Source organism: Onychostoma macrolepis, chromosome 24 (assembly GCF_012432095.1).
Source record: "Onychostoma macrolepis isolate SWU-2019 chromosome 24, ASM1243209v1, whole genome shotgun sequence".
NCBI lineage: Eukaryota > Metazoa > Chordata > Actinopteri > Cypriniformes > Cyprinidae > Onychostoma > Onychostoma macrolepis.
Genome location: NC_081178.1, coordinates 13,115,654 through 13,129,454, shown reverse-complemented (window position 1 = coordinate 13,129,454; position 13,801 = coordinate 13,115,654). Strand labels below are relative to the sequence as shown.

Genomic DNA, 13,801 nt, shown 5'->3' with positions numbered 1-13,801 from the left:
TGAAAAGCAGTGATTTAAAAAAAAAAAAGGTCTTCCTTTCTTAAACTTAGCCAATCAAATTAGAGCTTATTAGGTTGAGAAGGTGCTTTCTAGTTTTATGCATTAGATGGTTATGGAAAGGCGGTGCCTTTTTTTCTTATTGACCCAGACACTGTGCATCAACGTGCCTAGCAGTAGCTCATAAATTTATATTGGCCTTTTGTTTGGAATGATCTGGTTTATCTTATCCTGAGTGGCTCCTTTCCCACTCATATCTATTGGTCACAGTCTTTTAGAGACTACATGCTTATAGTTCACCTTGGGGGTTATTTATTGGTCTCTTGGGACTGTTCACATTGGATGCAGTGGAGTGTATGACTCTTACACCTGTTTGGTCATGCTGCCCTTTGACTGTCCATTTAAATGTTAATGGGATGTGAGTGGCAGACACATGTTCTCAGAGAATGAAAGTGCATATCACGCTGGAATGACAGCACATCTGACAGGTCTTCCTGTTAGCCAGGCGTTGGCACAGACAGATGAGACATCAGCCTGGGCTGCACAAGCTTGTTAAATGCCTTGGATCTATCCTCCTCCTCCATGCTGTAGTCAGAATTTTGTCATATTTATTTAGCTTCTCTTTTTTTTAAATGAAATTATTAATTAAACACATCTCTGCATAATTAATTAAATTAAAACATAGCTAGCGGAAAGGGATCTCTGATAAAAGGAGCTTTTTTCTCCTCAAATGTAATCCCTCTCGTTTTTGCTATTGCTGCATTTCAGCATCTGAGTACTTTATGAAATATTTGATAAAGAGCTATGGTCTTACATTGTAATGTGGGATTTATGGTGCTAAATGCTGATCTATAGTTTATTGTTTGTCTTGCAGTTGTACTCTGAGTGTCACGCTGGAACAGGCCAATCTTCTGGCCCGCAATCACGGCTTGCCCCCACGATGCATCATGCAGGCCACTGACGTTATGAGGAAGCAGGTATGTTCTGGTGTTTGGTGTTTATTTAGCACTTTTGACCCTGCAGACATTTAGACGAGTTAGTTTGTTTATTTTGTCCACTAACAATGTCCAACAGTGTATGTACAGTACCGTTCAAAAGTCATTGAATGGTCATTTAGATTATTTTAATGTTTTGAATCAAGCCTCTTATGCGGCAAGACTGCATTAATTTGATCAAAAATGTATAATTGTGAAATATTGTTATATATTTTTATAATATTTTTAAGTAATTTAAAATAGCGATTTTCCATTATAATATACTTTAATAAATAAACAAATGTCATTTATTTCTGTGATAGAAAAACTGAATTTTCGAGTGCTCAAGTAATATTTCTTTGATGAATAGACAGTTCAAAAGAACAACATTTATTTGGAATAGAGTTCTTTGTAACACTGCAAATGTCTTTATTGGCACTTTTGAACAATTTAATACATCCTTGCTGGATAGAAGTATTATTTCTTAAAAAAAGATAAATACATAAAAATGCTCTGACCCCAAACCTTTGAGCAATAGTGTACATCACATTGTAATTATTTTATTTTATTTTATTTTATTTTATTTTATTTTATTTTATTTTATTTTATTTTATTTTATTTTATTTTATTTTATTTTATTTTATTTTATTTTATTTTATTTTATTTTATTTTATTTTATTTTATTTTATTTTATTTTATTTTATTTTATTTTTATCATCTCCAATGATGAAATGTGTGTAACATTTTGTGACATTTTTGGAATAAAATGGCAGACTTCTTTGCCTTGCTAATTCTAATTTCATAGATAGCATTTGATGTATTCAAAATACACAACATTATATATATATATATATATATATATATATTTCTTTTTACTTTTAATGTGATCTTCATTAAAAAAATATAAAAAAATTCTGTCACATAAACATATATGTCCACATTTCTTTGCTGGAAATAGTGCCATTTCCAACAAAGAAACGATGAGCTAATATCTACCTCTGCTTTTAATGTTTTCTGAATTGTACTGACCCAGTTAATTTATTGGGAATTACAATTGCAAAAAAATCTAAACATTAGGCCACCGTGTTCATTTCGAGGAGGATTTATTTTTATCAAAGGCCTGTTTAATTATTTTGGGAAATGTAACAAGCTTAACTGCTTTGGTTGCTTTCTCTCATTTGGGTTTCTCTACATGGCTATTAGCATAAGCTCTTCCTCCCTCCGGTTAGCCAGTCTGGAAGAAGGAGGATAGACGCTCATGAAATGAAGTCTCCCTACCTTTCATTAGGAAAGTGGAAGATTGTTAGTCTTTTTCTACCCATGTTCACCCTAGCCTTGAAGCGTCCTTCATGAAGTTATGGATGAAACTGACAGGGTCTGCTCTTTTGATATCATTAAGCTCTGTGAGACTTGTATAATAGAGGGTTTGGACGGCTGCTGTGTCAGCTCTGAAGAAATGAAACTTCAAGGTGGCCCTGAGTCATGAGAGGCAAAGACTAGAGAGCCCTTGACAGTGACTCGTTGAGAGTGTCACGTTGAGACAGATAACTTTCAAAAGAGTACATTAGGGCAGTGTTTTCTCATATCAGGGGCATCGGCCAATGTGTGTCGCTTTATACATTTACTGTAAGTTTTAATTAGTGCGGGGCAACGATTAATCACGATTAATCGCATCCAAAATAAAAGTTTTTGTTTATATAATATATGTGTGTGTACTGTGTATATTTATTATGTATATATATATATATATATAAAGACACGCACATACAGTATATATTTAGAAAATATTTATACGTATATATTTATATTCATATAATTTATATTATATATAAATATATTTAATATATAAACATATTTTTCTTAAATATATACATGCATGTGTGTGTATTTATATATATATATATATATATATATATATATATATATATATAATTTTATTTTGGATGCGATTAATCACGATTAATCGTTGCCCAGCACTAGTTTTAATCTTTGTTTAATAATAAAAGTGGTAATATAAATAACTAAAGTAAATGTTGTTTATGTATTTAAAATAATTTTAAATAAATACAATTATAATGGATTTAAACAAACTTTATTATTAATAATTATTAATAATGAATGTATGCATATATAAATAATTGATTTGCAAATACATTATTTTATTCCCAAGAATTCCACTTCTTATGTTATTTATGCATTTACTGTCAATTTTTATTATTATTTAATAATAAAAGTAGTAATAAAATAATTTAAGTATATTTAAATGATTGATTTGCACACACACACACACATATATATATATTATATATATATATAAATTACAATAAATGAGTAATTTAATAATTCTCATTTTAAGACTATATAATCTCTGGTGTTGATATTTTTTAATGTTTGATTTTAAGGACCCTTTTCTTGAATTTTATGACGATTTGGGGCCACCGCTTGATGTCTGACGTTAAATATGAAGCAAGGAAGAAAAAAAATGAAGCAAGAGCGAGTTGAAAACCACTGCATTAGGGAACAGGTCGTTCATAGGTCAGGCCATTAAAATGTATGTAGTTAAACAACTTTATAAGTAACTTTATATTTAACTTTCGCCTGAGGACAGACTTACATTTTTAGAATATATATTTGCATTTCACCTCTGATTTTAAAACTGCTGAATTTCTAATGCATTGCGGGATATAATACAGTATGTGATGTTCTGGACCGCCTTTGGGTAATGACTCCTTACCTGCATTGTCCAGGCTCTGAAATGACTTTCTGAATATAAAAATGAATGACTGTCGTCAGAGCTCCCCCTGGCTGACTATTTATTATTATTCACGGTAATTCGTACCTCACAGCAAGACTTAAAAGAGACTCATCCATCATAATGCCTGAAACTCATTGAGGAACAGAAAGGGACACTGACGAATAGCTCCATCATGCAGTTTCTGTGTATAAACACTAAATTGCTGAACTGCTAAAATGAGTTAACCATATTTTTAGAGAAGTGATTGTTAAAAAAGGTTATCAAGAAATTGGATAATCTTCTCAGTGTCTGTAGACAACTGCTCTTTGTGTTTTTGCCCTCTTATATCTCAGTTCTTCTCCTCGACATCTAGCCGTATCTTTTAAAGTCCCAGGAAAGCAGTAGGCGAAGCGTGTGTCTCTGGTGGTGTAATTGCTGATGTTATCAGGATATGATAAGGGACTGACCATGTCTGAAGCACTCACCGGTCAGCAGTGTACCTGTACACTGAAGCTCTGCACTCACAATCACAGCTGTGTTTATGCGGCAGTATCGTCCCCCGCTGCTGATCTCGCTCGCAACATACGCACCTGCCGAGACGCCTCACGTCAAACCAACCTGCAGAGCTATTTGCGGAAACAGCTAATGTTTATGTTTGTAAAATGTGCAAGATAGACTTTTTCCTTCCTACGTCAAGGCACAGGTGAACATTTTTCATTTTGACACGATAGGATTCCAGAGTGAAGACGCTCTCCATTATGTAGTCCTGTGATTCATTTAGCTTTGGATGTTCATTTAGTTGGATGTTCTTTGAGTATGTATGTTTTATATCCTAATTTACGATTACAAACAAGTCCATCTAACACATCTGACAAGGCCAGTGTTCGTGAACTGTGACGACGGATGTGGCTTGTAAGTCACAGGTTCAGCTGGCTGGCAGGACTCTACCGCTGCTCTTTTTCTATGAAATATGAGCCTTAGCATCTGTGAAGGATGGCAGAGCAGAGGAAAAAACAGATGATCTGTTCAGAATAGGAAATGATTATATGAATTATTTAATTATTTAAAAATAGAAGAAAAACCAGCGCATATTTTAAAAAGTCATTTTCCTTGGTACAGAAATAGAAGTACATTAAAAATAATTGGATGATTTCGTTTCAGTACATGTATGGTGTTGGGCGTATATTTGTATTTGACAGCACAAAAACTATTTTACATTATATGTGTGTGTGTGTGTGTGTGTGTGTGTGTGTTTGTGTGTGTCAAATATACATACATTTAGAATATATATTGATATATATTATATAATATATATTTTTACATATTACATAATATAGTATATATGCATGTGTGTGTGTGTGTGTATATATATATTACATATTTTATTACATATTCAGATATATTCAGGCATAAATATATTTCATATAATCCATCAGCCGTGAGGAATTTGTATTTATTATGATTTATTTGTATGAGAACTCAGGCTTTAATGTGTTAATTGATGTTAGTTCCGTTCATTTTTTATATAGCATAATGGAAAAATTTACGCAATTAATCAAGCCTCCTGACCAGTTTGTAAATTAAATCATGAAGAGTTTTTCTACCATCAGCAATGCATGCTTAAAATACCACTTAATTGCAAAACATTTCCAAGCCTCATTAAAGATAAATTAATCTTAGGTTAATTAATCTTAGATTAATTATTTGATATATCAGGTAATTAATTCAACTAAAATATTTAATCCCAGCCCTAACAAAAACATTTTAGGTGGATTTGTTTTAATTCCCACTATATACATATTTTACCAGTTTTTTTCTTTTTCTTTCAGAATTAACTTTTTTACTAATGTTTTACTTTTTTGTTTTTAAGTGGATATTTCAAAATACTTCCAGAATATACAACATAGCCTAAATGACGCCACTTCTCACCTTTGACCGACTGGACGCAGAATATGTTCATGCTTATTTAAAGAATAACTGTTTTGACTGGCCTGAAAGTCATTTATAATTATGGCTCTTTTTAGGGAGCAAGAGTGCAGAATTCGGCCAAGAACCTGGGAGTGAGAGACCGCACCCCATCGACAGTGCCAAGGTAACCAGAGCGGCCCACACACACCACTTTCCTCCATCACTACACACACACATCATTTCAGTCCCCTCACATTCACACTGTGGTTTTCACTAACCTTTCATAAAATGTGCACGAAATAATTTTAGACCTAAATGCCACGGTTCAAAGATTTACACATTTCAGAAAAATGTTTAGGCCTCCAGAATTATTACAGCACTCTATTGACAGGCTTTAAATATTCTGATGAAGAGTTTGCTGTAAACCTCTAAGCGTTTGGAATGGTTGTGGATGAATTTTCATTTTTGGTGAAATATTACGTTAAAGCTATTTAATGTGCAGACTTATTTTTATAACAAAGTAATTTCAGCCTAAGCTGGGCTAACTGTTTTTTGTAAGGTCAAATAATTTAAAGGGATAGTCCACACAAAAATGAAAACACTGTTATCACTCATGTTGTTCCATAAATGAATGAATGAATGCAACTGCAACCTTTTTTTCTAATAAAAAAGTCAGAGTTGTGAGATATAAACTCTGACTTTAAAAACTATAATATTCTGAGTTTATTTCTCAAAATTCATTTTTACATCTTGCAGTTCTGACTTTTTTCTCTGAATTGTGAGTTTACAATTTGCAATGCAGGTTTTTTTTTTGTTGTTGTTGTTTCCGCCATAGAAGATAATAATAAATTGTTACATTTGTCCTCCAGTTGCAACTTCTCAGAATTGCGAGTTTATAATTGTTCATCTCACGAGTGACTTCTCAGAATTGCAAGAAAAAGACAGAATTTTGAGATAGAAAGTTTTTATTTCATTATTATTGTTGTTATTTTCATCATGCGGCAGAAAAAGGCTTCTATATCTCTCTTCTGTGGAACAACAACAAAAAAAAAGGATATTTTGAAAAATGTTGGAAAGTTGGGTCACACTGACTTATATAGTATGGACAAAAAAATAAAAAATTCTATGGAAGTCAATAGGATTCGAAACTGATTGCTTACCATTTTTGGGTGGACTATCTCTTTAAGATTAAAGTTTGAAAATCTCCCTGACTTCACAGAATATTCAGCATTTAAATACAACAATATCAACACTGTAATATTTGCATATTGAATTGTTACGAGCTTCTTTGTCGCATCTTTTTGCATTCTGAATTGTGCAGAAATGTAAAACCTATAGCTCACCTAAAACCTAGCTCACTGTATAACATGATTTTTTGCTGTCTTGCAAGGGCTGATATTTTATCCTTCAAATGCAAATATTGTATAGTAAATGTATGTCTGCTTTTTAAATATCCTTTAGCGTATTTAGAGGCCCACAGTTTTACTGGAGACAGAAACTCGGGAACAGCTGTTCTGCATTTATTCTTCAAATAAACCCCTGCAGTAGAGCTGCGTGAAACAAAAGATACAGCATTTTTGCAAATGTGCGCATTATGTTGTATTCATCCATATACAATGAAATTGAACAGAAACCTCGGGTATTAAATTCACAAAACATATTATTCAGCTTCAAATGCATGTCCTCTAGCATCACATTACTGAAGGTATGTACGAGTGTCTGTGTGTGTGTGTGTGTGTGTGTGTGTGTGTGTGTGTGTGTGTGTGCATGCATTAAAGAGAGAACATGTATGAGAGCCCGACTCTATTTCCTGCAGGAAAACAGAATGAGACATACGTTAAAAACAGACCCACTGCTTTTCTCTCACTAGGTACAAAACTCCAGCGTAAACTCTAATCTGTCACAGTCACTTGAGGTCTGTAGGGAGATGTACTGTAGCGTGACCCTCAAGACAATGACTCATAGCTTTTCATAGCGTGTTGCATGTGATCATTGCTGTGCAGCTTATGTTTATTTGGCATATAACAAACGCTGCCTAAATCCAAGGATTTGTGTTTAACCTTTTTAAAATTCACTGCAGCTCAGAAGGAAAGTTATTAGCTTGTTTATTACACAAATGTATGTTCTGTGTGTGTTCTGTTATCATTTACATAAAAAAAAAAAAACATAATGAATGTCAAATATAATATTACATCCTGTTGTAACCAGGCACAATGTGACAGTCTATCCACAATGTATGAGAAAATGCAACGTGGCATAATTATAACCAATTAGAACCTGTGATTTTTAAATATATAGCTATGTGGAGAAGGATTTTGGACCAATCAGATTACACCGTGGGCAGGGCTATTCAACAATTGTTATTAATCCACTGCAATTTAACTATTTATAACTGTTATAAAATTGTTAAACATTTTTTTAATTTTTTTTTTTTAATGGAATTAATACTTTATTGAGCAAGGATGCACTAAATTGATCAAAAAATTTTATGTTTAATAAGATTTGTTTTTGAAATAAATGCTGTTCTTTTGAAATTTCGGTCCCACTTTATATTAGGTGGCCTTAACTACTATGTACTTACATCAAAAAATAAGTACAATGTACTTATTGTGGTCATACTGTATTGCAAAACATTTTTGCTGGTATTGAGGTGGGATACGGGTAAGGTTAGGGACAGGTTTGGTAATATGGGTAGGTTTAAGGGTGGGTTAAGGTGTAAGGGATGGGTCAACAGTGTAATGATAAATGTAATTACAGATGTAATTACATATAGGTATTTTTTAAAAATATAAGTACAATGTAAAAACATGTATGTACACAATACGTGCATTGTATTAAATGATTAATTTAAATGTAAGTACATAGTAGTTAAGTCCACCTAATATAAAGTGGGACCGAAATTTCTATTCATCAAAAAATCTGGTAAAATATCAATGTTTACACAAAAATATTTTGCAGCTGAACTGATGTAACAAATCAGCATATTAGAATGATTTCTGTAGGATCATGTAACACTAAAGACTGAATTAATACCAGCTTCACATCACAGGACTAAATTACATTTTAGAATATATTAAAATAGGAAACTGTTATTTAAATTGCACTAATATTTCATAATATTGCTGTTTTACAGTGTTTTTGATTAAATAAATTTAACTTTTCAAAGCATAAATGAATTTAAAAAAGCTAAACTAAACTAAAAATCTTAAAAATCATTAAAAAAAAAAAATCAAATAAAATCTTACCAACCATATATATTTTTACATCTATGGTACTATATATAATTTTTTTTTTTATAATTTTTTTTTTTTTACAAATATGTAATTTATATAAATATTTTATATTTTAAAATAGTTTTTTAATTCTATTAACAGATTGTACAAACTGTGCCAGCCTCCTCCTCCTGACAGCGACCCCTGAACCCAAGTCTTCAACAGATCTGGACCATCTTTGGTTCATCTCCAGATGACACACACACACACTGTCCACGTCAAGAGAGTGTCTGGACGTTCACCCTCACTCCTGCTCAGAGGCAGATCTGTCACCTCTCAACTCAAAGGATTCACAGCGTAATATCTATTGACTTTTGTCATAGCTTTTTAAAGGCACCATTATTTTTTTATTTCATGCTTTGCTACGGCGCATCTTATTCTAGACCGGATCAAACAAACAGGATGTCTGATCTCCCAGCTGCTGTCAAGTCATTCACAAAAATAGAATGTCAATCACAATGTCTGTTTCAAATAACTTTATTCGTCATGTAAAAAAATAATTGCACAGTGCTTTAGTCTCTGTATGTTAAGGCGTAACTTTTGTTTATAATTCCTATTTGGGCATAGCATCCAAAAGCCTCATTGCAACTGTATGTGCATTTTTACTTCATCTATTTTCATATAAATCTTTAACATATGTATAGGTTTGGCTTTCACATTATTAGGTTTCTCAACTTAGAGTTTATTAACACCATAGTGCATTAAGCTACATGTTGCAGTCTTAGTGCTGCAGTCTCAGTGAATATGGAGTGACATACAGTACTGGAAAGTTCATGCGGCACGGTCATCAGTGTTATAGATTTATATATTTGTCACACTTACATAGGTATATAAGTCATTTTGTCTCCACATTTAAAATATTCAGTACTCAGGAGTTGTTGTTGTATGTTATATTAATGTTGCTTAAAATAACCAATTAATCAATCATTACTATGCAATACTGAGAAACCGCTCTAAACAGGAATTGTTTATTAACTCAAAGTTCCATTAAGTTCCATTTCGAGAAATGAAGATATTTTATACAATACATCTGTCAGAATTAATATGCTCTAGATAAAAGCAGTCGGAAGGGAACATAAATGCATGTGAAAATATTACTGTAAAAAAGTTTTCACTGAAAAAGACAGTTATTTATTTTGTCATAAAACTAACCCATTTTGAGATTTTCCAAATACATTTATCTATGTATCTTTTTTAACCTGAAAACCAGGTTGATTTCCCCATTATTACAATAAATTGTAATGTCAAATTGTAATTAATTTCAAATAAAAATGTTTAAAAGAAAACGGAATCATATTCCTTATATAAAAAGCCTTCTGTTTTTGACGGAGCTGTGTGACTAAGTATTTATGCAAAAGACTTTAATGGTGATTTTGGTTTAACTTTGTGCTGCAAATCTGTCACAGATCTCTCCAGTGAGTGTATTTAGTCTGCGTTTGACAGTATGCATGTGCTGAGCGCACACAAACTCCCAGCTGCTTTATGTGCTGTGCTGTCATCCATCAAATGTGCAGCTGGTATCAGACCGGTTAAAGTCTTCAGGAATCTCACTAATGGCCTCTGTATGTAGGCAACTGTCTTTGACAAACATTGTTTACCTGTCATAATTTCCCCGGGCTCGTTGTCACTTGCAGTTTTTGTAAATGGTTTCCAGATGTTCTGTAATAACTTAGTGACACCAATATATAGTTACAACAATGGTGCTTCCTATGTTTAAACTGGAAAAAAAAAGAAAGAAAAAAGAAAAAAAGAAAACTATTATATTTTTAAATATAAATTGTTATTATTATTATTGTTATTATTAGATTTTCCAATCCCAAAAGATTTTGCATGGAAGAGCCAGTGCAGAACATTTATCTATATATAATTTGTTTTGTTTTGTTTTCATTACGTATTTAGTGTGAATGGCCCCTTATACACTACGTTATAATCAGTGATGGGAATAACTGCGTTATAAATAAACGGTGTTACTAACGGCGTTATTTTTTTCAGTAACGAGTAATCAAACGAATTACTGTTTCCCCCGTTACAATGCCGTTACCGTTACTGACAATAAAATGTGTTGTTACTATTTTATATTATTAGAATTACATTTTTCAGTTCGTCTGAATGGATGCGTAGTGTAGTTTTATTTGACATACCATAAACGTCACATGAACGCAGTTAATATTCATAAACCCAGCATCTCATTAATCCTTAGTGCATTTTATATTGATGGCAAATATGCATTCATACTTATTCTAATTACTAAAGTTCTATCATCATATAATATTAAATTATCATAGTATTATATTATAATGCTTGACTGACTGATACTAAGTGTCAGTAGATAAATAGTGTAGATTAATGTACAATGTTTTATAATAAAGATTTATTCTTTTTAGTGTCTATTTCATTAATTTAACATATTTAATATTGGGGGCATCAAGTTATTTGACATTTGAACATTTTTCTAAAAGTAAAGCAATAGTTACTTTCCCTGGTAATTAGTTACTTTTATAATGATGTAACTCAGTTACTATTTGTGAGAAGTAACTAGTAACTAATTACTTTTTTTAAAGTAACCTGCCCAACACTGGTTATAATCAACTTATTTATTTGCTTCTTAACCCATTCTTGACAGCAGTCATGGTTTTCATAAATAATGTCTCACTTGTTAATGGTTACATCTTAAAATAAAATGATATAATGCATCGCAGAATGAAATGTGTTGCTTTTGTATTTTAATGCATTATACTTTTGAAATTGGGATTACACACAATAAATGTGGCTGATTTAGGTATATTTACAAGAGTAGGCAATAAAGCATAAAGAAGTCATAAGAATTCTTCATAATGCAAGTTTCATACAAAGTACGTGCATATAAATTTAATATTGACACTTAGGCTACTCTGTGTAAACAACGAGGGCGGGTCTCTCAGACCTGAACAGCCAATGAATAAACATTCATGTAAGGTGTAATGTTTTTGATTGGCTTTGAGAAGAAGCCGTCGCCAGCTACTCTGCCGAGACCGGAGGAGGGATAGTCCCATCAGATAAGATAGTGAGCAAACCGAGGGAGGACGCAAAGCCCGTTACTTTCAGCATGTGCTGGAGCAGCAGCCGAGCTCTCAGCGCTGGATGTCCGCTCTCTGCGCGCTAGAGATCCGTCCGCAGTCCCGCACGTTTGAAGATGCTTGGCGATATTTAACGATATCCAAACCTTTTGCTGTTTAACGCAACACATTCTCATGGCGTCTCTACAGCAGTCAAGAATTCAGTCATACCTGGAGAAGAATAAGATCGGACCCTTGTTTGAGGTATGTTACAACTTTTCACAAAAGATGTTCGTGAGGCACCTCGGGATTTTGCTGCATTGTAAATGAATGAAGCAGGAGCTACTTGAGTCTGCTCGAACGCACATTGAGATGTGACTTATAGAGTTGAATTGTAATGAAATGATGGCAAAAGGCATTTTAAGAAAATTTGATTGTGTTTTAATCCGTTTGAATTGGGAAGTGAACGAATGTAAGCGGGATGTTTGCGCTTATAAAGCCTCCTGCATTCACTTACCTTCATTCAATCAATGAAACTGTGGAAAACTAGAGATGTTGGACTTGATTTGTTGCATTAGCCACTAAAGCATTCAGCTCTCATAATAGCCTAGTCTATAGAAATAATCTGAGGTAATGTGACGGAGGATGTTTCTGCTGACTGGACGCTTTCTCTCAGTAACCCAAACTGATGCCTTTGTTTCTGCTATCAAGATTTTCCTATTAAAATATACTGTTTTTTGGAAAAGTCAGCCTCATATTAGCTGTCTTCCTGGGTTATTTCTTTACATTTGTAATATATAGTTAGTGTATTTTGGCTCATGCTGTAGCCTACTGTAAATATGAAGACATGGGAATGCTGTAACACGGGGTGAGTTGTAACGAGTTGTAACGTTTTAAACAAATTGGAAATGAATTAAAAAGGATGAAATTAATATCATAGATGACAATTATGAAGCACAAGTTGTAAGAATCTGTAAAAATGTAAGATTTATAGGACCAAAACCAATTTTGAGGTAATGTTAAAAAAAATTGAAGGTTGTAACGCTTTCTAATGTTATGCTACTTCTTTCTACTGGACCTGCTAAGATTGCACAAATGAAACAGTGTATATGTTTACATTTTAAAATGTTTATAGCATAATACTAATAACGTTTAAACGTACATTTGAACACTATAATACATTCATATGTTAAATTGGCGTTACAATCTATATGTAACAGCAGAAGTCTTTGTATTTGTCATTGATTTAAAGAGTTTAGGAGTAGGTTTCTAAAGTACTTAAATTTATAGTATACATATAAAATATGGAAATATTAGCCTATTTCTAAACTTGAGACACATAGCACAAAAATCCACTAAGTTACACACGTTTAAATAAATGTTACACTCCGCAATCTCCCATACTTTTGCACTGTCAGCATCATTGGATAATCAGTATGGTGTGATGGATTAAATAATAATATATATATATATATATATAAATGCAACAGAAAATAGTATCAGGCTAGGCATTATACTGTAGCCGACCAATATGTCTGATACAACAGAAAATGGACACACCAGTCACCTTGAGAAAAATGACTTTTCTGCTCCACACCAAAATGAACTAAAATAGCGTTGTCATCCACCAACGCTATTACCTCCATTAGACATCTGTAGTAAGAAGCACAGTCCATACGAGTCAAACTGCTGATGTATCAACTGTCTTGTAGCCGGGACTGTGTGCATGCGCTGAATATTAAACAGCAATAAAGCTAAAAGCAGCGCGTGTGTGACCTAGTACCATGGACAGCGGCGCCGCGAAGTGAACGCTGTGAGTGGCTTGCGCGAGTGCCTGTCTCCTTCTTTCTCTTTGTCGCTTTTTGAAGTGTGTTGATTTGG

At 33.0% G+C, this 13,801-nt stretch overlaps 2 protein-coding genes across 3 annotated transcripts in view; both read left to right on the top strand.

Moving 5' to 3' along the window:
• Positions 1-10,171, top strand: part of prex2 (phosphatidylinositol-3,4,5-trisphosphate-dependent Rac exchange factor 2) — a 152,908-nt gene extending 142,737 nt beyond the window's left edge. For both annotated transcript variants that reach the window (XM_058765209.1, XM_058765208.1), the window contains exons 38-40: positions 872-974; positions 5,730-5,797; positions 8,988-10,171. In XM_058765209.1, the coding sequence (XP_058621192.1) occupies positions 872-974; positions 5,730-5,797; positions 8,988-9,033 (217 nt within the window). In that variant the 3' untranslated portion in view covers positions 9,034-10,171. The remainder of the gene's footprint in view (positions 1-871; positions 975-5,729; positions 5,798-8,987) is intronic.
• A 1,684-nt stretch (positions 10,172-11,855) lies between these two features.
• Positions 11,856-13,801, top strand: part of c24h8orf34 (chromosome 24 C8orf34 homolog) — a 91,322-nt gene continuing 89,376 nt past the window's right edge. The window contains exon 1 of the mRNA XM_058765638.1: positions 11,856-12,184. Coding sequence (XP_058621621.1) covers positions 12,116-12,184 — 69 coding nt within the window. The 5' untranslated portion in view covers positions 11,856-12,115. The remainder of the gene's footprint in view (positions 12,185-13,801) is intronic.